We start from the raw sequence: 12,663 nt of genomic DNA, 5'->3' as shown, positions 1-12,663 counted from the left end.
TTCTCTACCCTGAGGACATAGAAAGGATTTGAAGTGCTGCCAGACCTATCTGTGTTTATATATGAACATTGATAAGGCTTTCTACCCTTCTTCCCCCATATCTTGTGGACAAGAATTTTGTAATTTGTGGAGTAAGAACACTGCAAAAAATAGTGTAAATGTTGCTGTTAGCCAATTAAACTCAAACTCAAAACAAAAACCTACAGTTAACATATGTTCACAACTGTTTGCAACCAGGAGGGTAAGGAAGTCAAGGATGACCCGCCCCAGGTTAGACACCTATGTGCCAGGGAGAATAATGGTGTGACCAGTGAGAAAATGAGGGATCTGCACATCATTCCTAGGAGGAAGGAGGAGTTCAGTTTGGACCACATTAAGTTTATTGTTAGAAAGAGACAAACACATATGCTTCAGTATAGGAAAGATATGAAGCATGTGCTTAACTATATTATAAGCAAGTCCCACTAAAATCCATGCGATTTAAGCCTCTGATTAGGAAAGAGAGGAATGAATCAGGAAAAAGAGGAATGAAAAAAGGTAAACAAGTACATTTTCAAGACCTGGGCACTGGATGGTAGATGAAGCCATTAGCCTGAATGAGAGTAGTAAAAATCCAGCACATAAAATGAATACCAGCGGTGATTTAGGGTGTGTCTACACAAGATGCTAAAGCGTAGTAGACTAATTCTACTGTGAATTAGCGTGCCATGGTGAAAACCATGCTAATGTGCTAACACACAGCAGAATTAGTCTACTGTACATTAGTGTCACTTAAAATGTGTGTGCTGGTGCAATAGCGCCTATTACAGCTCATTTAGTACCTGTTATTACAATTATTATAATTATGGCGCATTAATACATGTGTAGATATGCCCCCAGAGTATGTAACAACTCCAAAGAGAAAGTGAAAATGGGAAGAGGAGGATCCATTAAGAATGGAACAAATCACTGGGGAGGTAGACTAAACAGAAGAGTGAAGGCAGCCTTGAAAAAAGTCTAGAGGGAAAGACATTCATGTTTTGACAACACAAAATTAAAATTGAGGGTCAAATATAGGCATGAAACTCATTTTTAATTTCACTGCCTACAACAGCTTACATCTTTCAGTCTCTCAATGTGCCACCCTACCCTTCCCTCAGCTGTAATTTAGAAACTGATTCACGGTTTCATTATCAGTGCAGGGAAAATACTTGAAGCTGTGCTCCAGATTTACTCCGAAAACCTCAGAAGCCAAAAGACAGACATCAGGAACTGGAGAGGAACTTTCAAAAAGAGATCTGAGAAAAAACAAACCTCACTGTGGCTCAGTCTCCCAGCTATAAAATGGAAACAGTTCAACTTCTTCCCTGGAATATTTTGAAGATAAACAACTTTAAGTCCCATGAGGTGCTTGGTGACCCTGGGGGCGGGGGCTGCATAGGTACCTTAAGACACACAGGTAGCCTTTCTCTTGCAAGCAGGAAGGTGCGGATGATACTTTCCCAACAGTGGAAAGAGGAAGAGAAGCAGGGACACGCGCTGGCTTAGAACAGGGGTGCTCGACCCCCATGGGCCAGAGCTATCCAAGGGACCAGAAATGTGGTGTCAGAGCAGTAGTATCATGGATAGCCGAATTTCTGGACTCACGGGGAGCCTCGTGTACCAGACGGGTCGCCTGGGGCCTGATACAGGCAGGCAGGGCCAGGCGGTGGGTTCAACCCAGAGGTGCCAAACCGGGCTAGGGTGGCATGAGATGCAACCCCACACATGGACCCGTGAAGGGTCGGGCTCATGGTCTGGCCCCGGCGCCACTCATCCGGCTGGCGGCTTGGCACGAGGCAGAGCAGGATCTCAGCGTCTAAATGGCTGAGGACGGCTCCAGCTCCGGCTCCAGCAGGCAGCGCTCGACTGGGCGAGGCGCTGCCATGCTGGAGGCGTCGCAAGAAGACTGCCAAGGAGCAAGGGAAGGCACCCAGAGCAGCTTCAGGGGCGGGCCCAGGACCAAGGTGGCGACTGTCTCCAGGGCAGCAGGGCTGAGGGAGGCGCCTGCTCCGGCACGGCCGGCGGAGGAGCCCGGCTGAGCGAGGCGCGAGCGAAGCACCGAGTCCCACACCGCGCGGCCACGGGGAAGCAGCACGTCCTCGGCGCCATCGCGCCTGCGCAGTGGGCGGCGGCGCTGGCGCCGGCGCGGTGGCGGGGGGGGAGCACGGTTGTTCGGCCCCGGCCCCGGCGGGAGGCGGCGCTGCCGCGGTGAGGGCCGCGCCTCATGGGGCGCTCGCGGCTGCTGTAGGCCGCGCCCCGGCCCCGCCATGCCGCCGCCGCGCCTCCTGCTCCTGCTGCCGCTCGCCCTGCTCGGGGCCAGCGGTGCCGCGCTGCCCCCCGGCTGCAAGCACGACGGCCGCGCCAAGGCCTCGGGCAGGGCGGCGGCGGCGGAGGTGAAGGTGGTGTGCAGCAGCCTGGAGCTGGCGCGGGCCCCGCCGCCCGCCGCGCTGCCCAACAGGACCGTCACGCTGTGAGTACCGGGAGGGAAGGAACCGGAGCCGGGCCCGGCACCGGCGCTGCCCCCGCGCCTTCTTGGGCCGCAGCCGCTGCCTGCCCGGGCCGCGGAGACGGGAAAACAAAACGAGGCGGCGTTACTCGCTCGCGGGCAGAGCCCCTGGGTAGGAGGCCGGTTCCAGGGGGATTTGCTCGTGGAGCAAGAGGTGCTGGGCAGCTTCCCGCGTGCCCCCCTTGCCTTTTGTTTGAAGCCTTCTCCAAAGCCAAGTGGTTCATGAGTAGGGGCCATCACCGCAGGGTGCTGCCCTGTACCCCGACGGCTCCCCGAGTTGCGGCGGGCACGTGCCAGTGCCCATGCAGGGGACAGCGCGGTTTGTTCCCTGTTCTTGTCGCCGTCGCCGTCTGTCCGCTGCTGCGGATCCTGTCTCCGTCTTCTTCGCTGCCTCCCGGTCCAGTGGCATCGTTGTCCTTTTCGCTCTCCCTGCCTGCTTCCCCTCCCAGGGCAGTCTTTGAGCAGCCTGTGTCCAGTGAAAGCTGGTTTGCCGCTGTCCGTACCTGGTTTGGCAATGCTGATTCTGCAGCGCTGCTCCCTCGGTTGTGGCGGGGGCATGCCAGACCAAGTGGGGCTGATGCCACGCAGTTGTCTTTTCATGCCAGCTTCCTTCCCCCCAAAAGTCAAATGCAACTATTCCAGTTGTTTAGACTTATGGCAGATATGCTCAAGGAGCTGGCATCATTTTTGTTCCAAAAAAAAAAAAAATGTCTGAGCTTGATTTCAGGACAGGTTCGACCCCAAGTTAGCAAGGCAGCTGGTTTAGTTGAGAGAAAGTGGTGTAACGGCCTAGCATGCTATTGGCTAGAATTGCCCTATAAAGGTACTTCATTATCTTTGTTAACTCAGGGTAGCATATAGTTTTTGTAAGCTCCAGCAAGATAGGGTTCTTTTGGGGCAAAGGGAGCCAGGAGCTATTAAAAAAAAAAAAAAAAGTGTTCTTTTATTGTTGAATAGTCCTTTTTTGTCTAATAGTATTGACAAGACCTAAGAAATGCTTTATACGTTGTCTGTTCAAAGTTGGGTTGAATAGAGTGGGAGGATCACTTCATGTGATTTTTAAGTGATACTTCTGTTAATACAGGCCAGTGTACTCTTGACAGTATACAGCCAATGATAGCAGGGATAGGGATTACTTAGAGAAGCAAGATGACTTCAAGTCAGCAGAGCTGGATCTGCTGTATCCCAGGGCATCAGATAAATTGGTTGAGGTAAATTCAGAGCCATTGGTTCTCTTAGAAAACTTGAGGGGGTTGGGTGAGGTCATGGATGATTGGAAAAGAGCAAATGTAGTGCCCATCTTTCAAGAAAGGGAAGAAGGAGGATCTGGGAAATTGCAGATCAGTCAATCTGATCTCAGTATGTAGAATGGATCATGGAGCAGGTCCTCAAGGAATCTACTGAGAAGCTCCTAGAGAAGAACAAGGTAATCAGGGGCAGTTAGACTGGATTCCCTAAGAGCAAGTCATACCTGACCAGCCTTATTTCCTACTATCACAAGGTGAATGGGCCCTGTGGGCAGGAGAACAGTGGATGTGATATCCTTGACTTTAGCTAGGGTTTTGACATGGTCTCCCACAGTATCTTCATTGACAAGCTTCATTGGCATCAAACTCTTGTGTGCTGGATGGATAGTGCAAGTTTGGTCTACAGGTTGTATCAGGCCTGCAGACTGATCCCTCATAATGGATCCAGTGTGTGCACTACAGGTGGTGTGTGGGTCTACCCCAAGGCCCACAGGCAGCACCATGGACTGGATGATAGGGCTCTGCAGTCCCGATCTGGCCCATCACCTGTGTCTTGCACCCCTGAACTAAGGAAATACAGACTGCTTAGCTTACACTAAGTATTGGAAGGTGGATACAAGACTGGTTGGATCATCATCAATGGTACAATGTCTGGTTGGTTGGAGGTATCAAGAGCAGTTCCCCAGGGGTTTGTCCTGAGACTGGTCTTATTAACGATTTGGATGAAAGGGCTGAGGGTAGGCTTGACACCATGTTGAATGGAGTTGCAGAGAATGACCTGAGTAGATTGGATAAATGGTCCTCAGTCAATCAGATGGGATTCAGCAAGGACAAGGGCAAAGTCCTGCACTTGGGACAGAATAATTGCATGCACAAATACGGACTGGGGAATGTCTGGTTTGGCAGTAGTACTGAAGAGAAGGACCTGGGAGTTACAGCCTGAATCTGAGCCAACAGGTATGTGCTCTTCTTGCAAAAAAGCCAGAACAATATTGGGCTGTATTAGCAGAAGCGTTACTTGCAGATCAAGGGAAGTGATTCTTTTGCTCTGTTTGGTACTGCTGAGGCCTCACCTGGAGTATTGTGCTCAGTTTTGGGCCATATTCTTCAAGAAGGATGTAGACAGATTGGAAAGAGTCCAGAGGAGGGCAGCAAAAATGATTAGGTGACAGGAAAGCATGACTTGTGAGGAAAAGCTGAAAGAGCTGGGGTTATTTAGTATGGAGAAGAGGACACTGAGGGGGAATTTGGTAACAGTCTTCAAATACCTCAAGGGCAATTCTAGAGAAGATGGAAGTAGGTTTCTCTATAGCCGTAGGAGACAGGACTAGGAGCAATGGCCTCAAGATGCAGAAAAGGAAATTTAGATTAGAAATTAGGAGGAACTGAGTGTGAGGATGGTCAGGCATTGCAACAGGATACCTAGAGAAGTTGGGGAATCTCTTCTGTCCTTAAAAAGTTAAATTTTCTTCAGGCATAGGCAGAGTCTGCTGTTGTGTGTGCCTGAAGAAGGATGCTTGTGTCCAAAAGCTTGCAAAGAACAATTTTTCCACCTATTTAGTTGATCTAATAAAAGATATCACATTTACCCAAAGAACCTTGTCTGCCTGTGTCTTTAGACTAAGGGCGGGCAATTATTTCGGGTGGAGGGCTGCTTATTGAGTTTTGGCAAGCCATCGAGGGCCTCATGACAGGCAGCCAGGGTCAGATAAATATAAATTTTCTAATTTTGGGGGGGGGGCCGCGGGCCAGATAGAATGGCCTGGCAGGCCCCATCCAGCCCACAGGTCGCATTTTGACCACACTTGCCTTAGACCAACGCAGCTACAACCAACACCCCCAAGAGTAGGTTAGACATTTGGCATGGATGATTTAGTCAAGGACATCCTGCCTTGAGCAGGGGGCTGGATTAGATGGCCTTGTGAGGTCACTTTCATTCCTACTTTCCTATGATCTTATTGGAGTGGTGGTGCTTAGTGGAGGTTATTTGGTGGATGAAATTAACTCTTCAGTCTGACTGGTGGTACCTTCCACCAAGGTACATCAGAATCCTCTTCCAGTAAAGAGATGCTCAGATTGTTTTATAAAGAGAAACTGAAATTGTACATGGAAAAAAGGGAGACATAACCATATATCTAGGCTCTCTTATCAGTACTTATAACAACACTATCTTGTTTTTGTTTTTCTTTTTTTTTTACAAGAAACAAAGGAGTTTGCTCATGTTTATCAGTAGATAAAATGATTTTTTATTTAGATAATTATGGCTCACCCAATTTAAACCACTACTTTCAAACAAGAAGAGCAGTAAAATTCTGACCAAAAAAACCCCAAAAAGTTTTACTGTTGTTTGCTTGCTTGTTTAACCTTTAGCATAGTGCTGTGAGATCCTTTTAAGGGTGCCGCTCAATATTAGCACTGTTCAGTGTGCAAACAAACCCATGTATGATTCACAAGATAAAGCCAGAGATTTCAAGTAGGAATCCATAGTATCAAAAATACTCTGACCTGTTCTGGTCTTTCTGAGTTCTTTGCAACAGAAGAATTGTTATATTATTTTCCTTAGTGAAAAAATGAGTAAAAGGTAAGAGCTGGCATTTTGTAAGGGTACCTTGGATCTCTAAAAAGGTTGAGAATCACTGCTCTTGTATGTGAAGGATAGGCAGTTGGAATGTAGTTCTTACCTCCCCACCCCCTTTCTGTTAGGAATTAAGTAGTAATTACAGAAGTAGTAATGGTGCCTATTTGCTGGAGTAAAATCCCTGAATCTGTGTTTGATGCCTCAGCCTGTTATGCAATTTGTGAGAAGGTTAAGTGCCTCAGTATGGGATCCAGCACAGCCAACATGCTGAGCAGAGAGATCCCTACATCTAATCGGAACAGAAACTGTAAGGAAAGGGTTGAATCTGAAATCTAGCCCCTCTTGGGCTTGCATGCCTCTATCCACTAGTTGTTCATATCCTTTTCTGAGGGGAGCTGTTTACAGCTGCTTTTCAAAAGAACACAGCAGTGCTTATTTTCTTTTTCCAGTGCATCCTCTTGTGGTGGACCTGCCCAGTGTTATAATAAGAGTAGTAGAGCTGGGTAGACCAATGGGAAAATCCATGTTCAGGTTCCTCCTCTGCCTGAGGGGATTTAAGCCTGTATCTCTCACTTCTCAAGGGAGCGCCCTAATCTCCAAGCTCTTCTGGATGAGAACATCCGGAGTTCCTCCTATGGAAGCTGTACTACCATGCAGCAAAGAAATCAAGATTCACTGAGTATTGATAGTTATAGTATTTATTTAGCAGCAGGATGAAACTGACAGCAGCTTGGTTAGTTTCATTGCTACTATTCAGAATGTTAGAGCAGAAGCAAAATGTTTTAGGAATGACGTCTGTTGCTTTGATTCCAGTGAAGCCAAGAATGTTGAGTTCTACAGGGTAAGGGCAAAAGGAAGAATGGAAGTTTGGTATGAGTTGAATTTTGGAGACTGTCCCTTTTTCAGCAGTCTGGAAATTCTGGGATGGGAGGGAGAGCTGATAAAGATCCATTTCCTTTGGGTCAGGGGTAGGCAACCTTTCCTGGTTGGAGGTGGGTGGGTAGGCCCTGCCTGCAGCTAGTGCTTGTCCCTGTGACAGCTTGGGGAGAAGCAAAATGTCTGCAGCTGGTGTTCCTTGCTGCTCCAGGCCTCATTAGTGAACTTGCCTTCCTTCCATATTTCTTGTTGACCTGTGGATAGGTTTGGTATAAATAGTGAAGGCTGTTTACTGTTTACACAGTTAACTTATAACAATTTAACTGGTTTGGAATATTCTGTTAGGGAGTAGATTTGAAAGATTTAGAGCGTTTCAGAGTCATAACCTGCTAGTTCTTTGAGAGATGGGCAGTGGAATTTTTATTACTTTCACCAATAGTGAATACAAAGAATCATTTAGTTAGTTAATAAAGGTTCTGGAAGCTTCTGAAGTGGCTTGCTAAGCATTTCAGGTGCTGGAGAGTATGTCATAACATGCACCCCTGCAACATTAGTTTAATGAGTTAATCATTACTTAGAATTTGAACATATTTTACCTAAAGTGGCATGTTTAAACTAAGTGTTGGTATGTTAGCTTTATTTCTTGGCTGGATGGGAAAAAATAATGTAATGCTGTGATTAGTAATTACAGTCAAACTGGTTTTGGATTCTCTTGCTCCTAGATTCCAGTGAGATTCTCCAAGTCAAAAAGTTATGAGAAAAATAAGAAAAAGTTGAATAAAAAAAGAAAATCTTATTATTCTGCAATCTTCTACATAATGAGAAAGTGGCTTGCAAAACAGAAAACAACAGGGATTGTCTCTGTTTCTCTCTTTATTATGTGTAATGGTAAAAGCTTGACAATGGAGTTTATTAATATATCAGTAGTAATTCAGGCCTTGCCAGCCCCTGCTTTCCCTGGAAGACCTAATAAAAATCAGATGACCTTGTAACATTATGACATTGAATACACAATGTCTTGTCAACGCTGATTGAGAGAAGTAATATTTAAGCACAAAGATTTGCCAAACTGGATCAAACTAGTAGATTTGCCAACTTTTTCTTGTATAATATTTGTGCTTGACAGTAGCACCCAACAGTTTCAGAGGAAGCCCTGCTCTTGACAGTTATGGACTAACCAGTTCACAGGGAAAGTTTCTTCTTGATACCAGTCAGGTAAAATGGGAATAAATACCAATGTCTTTTCAGATCACTTGGTTTATCTATTTGCTTTTTAGAAAACATATTTTTGTAACTGTTCTTATTACTGTAACTATCAGGTTCTCCTTTGAAGCATGCCAGGCTTTTGGCTTTAGGGAAGTACTGCATTAAAGCATGCCACAGTATAGGCTATTAGCACGGTGCTTAAAAACTACAGCGTTGTGTACCTTTTAAATGTGCTGTTTCAATTTTATTGAATAGTCCTTTGCTCTTATTACAAGAGAGAATAATATGCCATTCATTATTTTATAGACTTGTCTTATGAACATAGGACTGAAAGAGACTTAATAGTCATCAAGTCTTCTTTCATGCTGTCACAGGTAATCATGTTATAAATAATTAAACAGATGTTACTAAAGGTAAAGTTTATAACTTCAGACTGTGTCCTCCAAACTGATGCACTGGCATAGATAAACTAGGGTTGGCTTTGTTTATTGTAATAGGGTTAAATCCAGGAAAAGACCTAAGTGCCTATGTTGTAGATGCTGTAGTGCCTAACTTCTAGGTACTTAGCCTCTAGGAGCAGAATTCAAAACCTTGGGTTTCTTATCCAGTGCAGTTAGATGCCTTGAATGGTAATCCAAAAAATGTAGTAAGCTGTTTACAACTAATTTAACTCTGTAGTTGGAATCCAGAAAAGACACCCAGCCACATGATTTGAATTGATTTGCTTATAAAACAAAATCTGGTTTCTCTATTAAGAAGGAAAGTGTAAAATTGAAAAGACAGCTTGAGAATTAGAAAGAAGTCCAAAACAAGATTTGTCTCTGAAATTTGTTGCTTGAATTGTAAATTGGGTTAATTAAACTTTTGAATTAGCATTTACAAAGGTGTTAGATAATTAGTTACCAATTAGTTTGAATTAAATCAGATTACAATAAAGCCACACATACTAGTCTTACAGAAAGAAATATAGCTTTTGTTAACAAAGACAGAACTTTTTCATTTATATTTTTCCATAATTACAGTCGAATGGACAACGGCTCTAGTTCTGCATGTACCTCTGCATGATTTACCTCATTTTTTTCATGAAAGATAATCAGTACTGTTTTAGGCTGTATTGAAAATAGGCTTTAAATAAAGTGTGCCATTTTAAAGCCCCATGGGTGTGGTAGGAAAGTGTGCTTACAGAATTTTTCTTCATCAGCAGTAAAGTAAATTCACAGCTGTTTTAAGGCGCTGGGCTATGAGGTCCTAATATAAACACTGAGTAACCCGACTAAACTTACTCCCTGGAACATGTCAGTTGTTCAAAAGAATGGTAAGAATATTATGCTCTGCTAAAGTACTACACTTCCGAGGTGCTGTTTTGTGGGTGGGAAGCAAAGGCTGCACTTTCCATTTCACTATGCCATCCCAAAGCCTCTTCTTTCCTTTGTTTGTAAACTATAGCTGGGATGTATGCTGCCAAAACTGTTAGTTTAACCAAGTTACATAAGTTAATTAAATGGCTATTTTCAGTTCTTGTTATTGTGAAACCTAGCACCTTCCTTGTTGGTGCTATGCTAAGATTTGTACTAAAAGCAAAGTTCCTCTGTGTGTAAAATATATCGATTGTAATCTCTGAATGTAAAGTAAACTTAATTATAATTTTATAAGTATGTACAAAAGAATGTTAAAATTGCAATATTAATACGTAAAAGTTATGACCAAAGATAAAAAGCCTGCTTGTTAAATTTCTTGGTGTTAACTTTTGTTTAATTATACCTTCAAAGAAACTGAGAATTCGGATGTTTTAGAAGCTGCCACAACAAAATAGATTCTTAAATATCTTACCCTTTTGTTTGGCCTAGAAGAATCAGTGAAACAGTTCTTAGCCAAAAACAATTTTAGTGCTGAAACTTGCATGTGTTAGACCCCGACTTCATGCGATGCTTAATGACTAGGGAGACAACGGTTCGATGCATCACCTGCACACATTGCTCATCAACAGCTTTATTCAAAATGGAGACAGCTTCGGGCCAACTCCAACAAACCAAGGAGCTGCTTTGGGACAGCTGTATCCATACATTAGATGGGTGGCAGTGCCCACTCCGGAGGCAAAGGATCTTCGCATGCTCGGACCCAAGCCTGCACTTGCTCAGTTATATTCCAGGGGTGTTGTTCTTGAAGTGGATGCATTCAGCTAGTGCCCTGATCCACTGTATAGACCCCAAAAAGTGCTCGGGCAGTAGTTGTCATTCATGCCTGCCACCCTCCATCTCCCAAAATGGCAGGGCTGACACCCTTTACCAGCCCAAGTAGAACTTCAGGTAAACCATGGCCTGGGAGCATAGCAAGGCTCCTTTCGGCTTTTACCGGCCACTGGGTCCATTCGTTCTATTGGGTCTATTCGTTCCATTCCAAAGGAATGAGGCCCAACTGGGCTCGCAATGCTTCTCGCTCCAAGGGGTAGGGATAGTGATTTTTAACTTGCTGCACCTAAGTTGTTCCTTCAGGCAGATCTAAACCGGACTGACAAATCAGCCCAGGGGAAGCAGCCTGGGGGACACCGCCGGGGGGATTTAGGGTTACAATTCGCTCAACAGCGTGCACTTCTGTTGAGTGATTGGGGGGAAGGGGTCTGGAGGCTGAGGGTGGACTGAAAAGGTGGGCAGATGGTGTTACCATGGACGACATTTTGCCGCTCAGAACAGTGACACTGGGGATCAGCTGCATTCCCCCAGAGTCTTGCGTTCCACTTGCATTTTGTCAATAAGAGACTTGAGACACTCAGTTTCTTGCTTGGTACTTTGCAAATCATCTGAGTTTCTTTCTTTTATCCCAAGAGCAAGCACTGAAGTGCGATTGAACTGTTGCTGTTGGGATATAACTTCTTTAAGTTGACAAATGAGATCATCCTTTTTCTGATACAGTTTTTCCTTTTATTGACACTCAAACTATAAGACTTGAACATCCCAGGACAATGTCTGAAGGGCAGCTGCTTTACGGAAGGTCTGCTTCCATGATTTTTCACTTAAAATTCCTTTGGCTCACCCTTGAGCTGTAATCCAAGTGAGGCTAGACAGACTCTCCTAGGGCCCCAGCAATGGACCCCCATTCCGTTTAACCCAAGTCAGTAACATCCCTGAGGTCTCCTGGACCTCCCACACACAGAGGAAAAGCCTCAGAACCCACTACCATGCTACTGGGGAAAGGTGTAAGAGAGGTCTGTTTAAAATCCCTTTGAGATACTGATCTTAAATATCATTTAATTTTGTCTGACTCCTAAATATAATCACACTAACTTTACCTGTATCCGTTAAACAGCTGACAGGCACCTATCTAATCTAAACAACCTGATTTTGAATAGTTCTCCTAAGTCCTTATCAGTTTTTTTTCCTATTTTCTACAGCAAAATGTCACTTTTTATCATAAGATGAATCATTTTTCTCCTCCTTGCAGGAAAAGGACTCTTGAGCTTTAAAAATGGAGTAAATGTTATCATTCCATGTTGTAACTTACTTGTGATTTTTAATATTCTTTTTCTCTCCTTGAGGCATCATCTGATTGCTTGCTGAACTCATTTTATTTCAATAACCTTGTTAAGTTGGCTCTTCCAAACATTTGTTGGAAGAAAAGGGGTTCTTAACTAGAGAGAAATTGGAAATATAGGCTGGAAATGTATCTATTTATGTAATTCTGCACAACTTTAGAAACAGACTACATGGATTTCCATTATGAAATACACATATCTTAAACACACACCTTTTGAATATTAACAGGACCTACAAATTACCCAATTTTTTGTTAAAGATAGGTTACTAAAGAATTGTTGGAGATGAGGTGTAGGGCAACCTGGTCTGCCTCTACCTCATGGGACGCAGGGTCACACTAATTATATGTGGCAGGTTGAGAGAGGGGGTGACAGGGATTCTGGGTGAACTATTTGGGGCCCTGTTTGTTCATGTTTCCGAGACATTTAAGGCTGGTGAACAAACAGGGATAACTGGAAATGGGAAAGGAAAGTGTAGCTCAGCTGTGGGCCTGAGAAGTTGTTGAAATGTATTCAATGTAGTGGCTCACCATGTCTTGAAAAAGAGTTGGTGGTTGGGAGGGACTGTATTCTATGGGCATTATAACATATCTTATTTGGATGAGTTGCGTTAAGTAGTTGGAAAAATTGTTCAGTTCGGATGAGCTGCATTAACTTATCCTTGTAGTAAGTTCTCATCAGCATGCTGCCTCTTGAAGGC

The 12,663-nt window shown here is 44.3% G+C and overlaps 1 protein-coding gene across 3 annotated transcripts in view; it reads left to right on the top strand.

Moving 5' to 3' along the window:
- The first annotated feature begins 2,205 nt into the window (after positions 1–2,205).
- The window catches only part of ADGRA3 (adhesion G protein-coupled receptor A3), a 116,463-nt gene continuing 106,005 nt past the window's right edge, over positions 2,206–12,663 (top strand). For 2 of the 3 annotated variants that reach the window (XM_019480201.2, XM_006278038.4), the window contains exon 1: positions 2,206–2,491. In XM_019480201.2, coding sequence (XP_019335746.1) covers positions 2,289–2,491 — 203 coding nt within the window. In that variant the 5' untranslated portion in view covers positions 2,206–2,288. The remainder of the gene's footprint in view (positions 2,492–12,663) is intronic. The other variant, XM_059721611.1, reaches the window with a different exon arrangement.

Source organism: Alligator mississippiensis, chromosome 2 (genome assembly GCF_030867095.1).
Source record: "Alligator mississippiensis isolate rAllMis1 chromosome 2, rAllMis1, whole genome shotgun sequence".
In the NCBI taxonomy this organism is placed as follows: domain Eukaryota; kingdom Metazoa; phylum Chordata; order Crocodylia; family Alligatoridae; genus Alligator; species Alligator mississippiensis.
The sequence above is the reverse complement of the archived record's forward strand: the minus strand, read 5'-3'. Positions and strand labels throughout refer to the sequence as shown.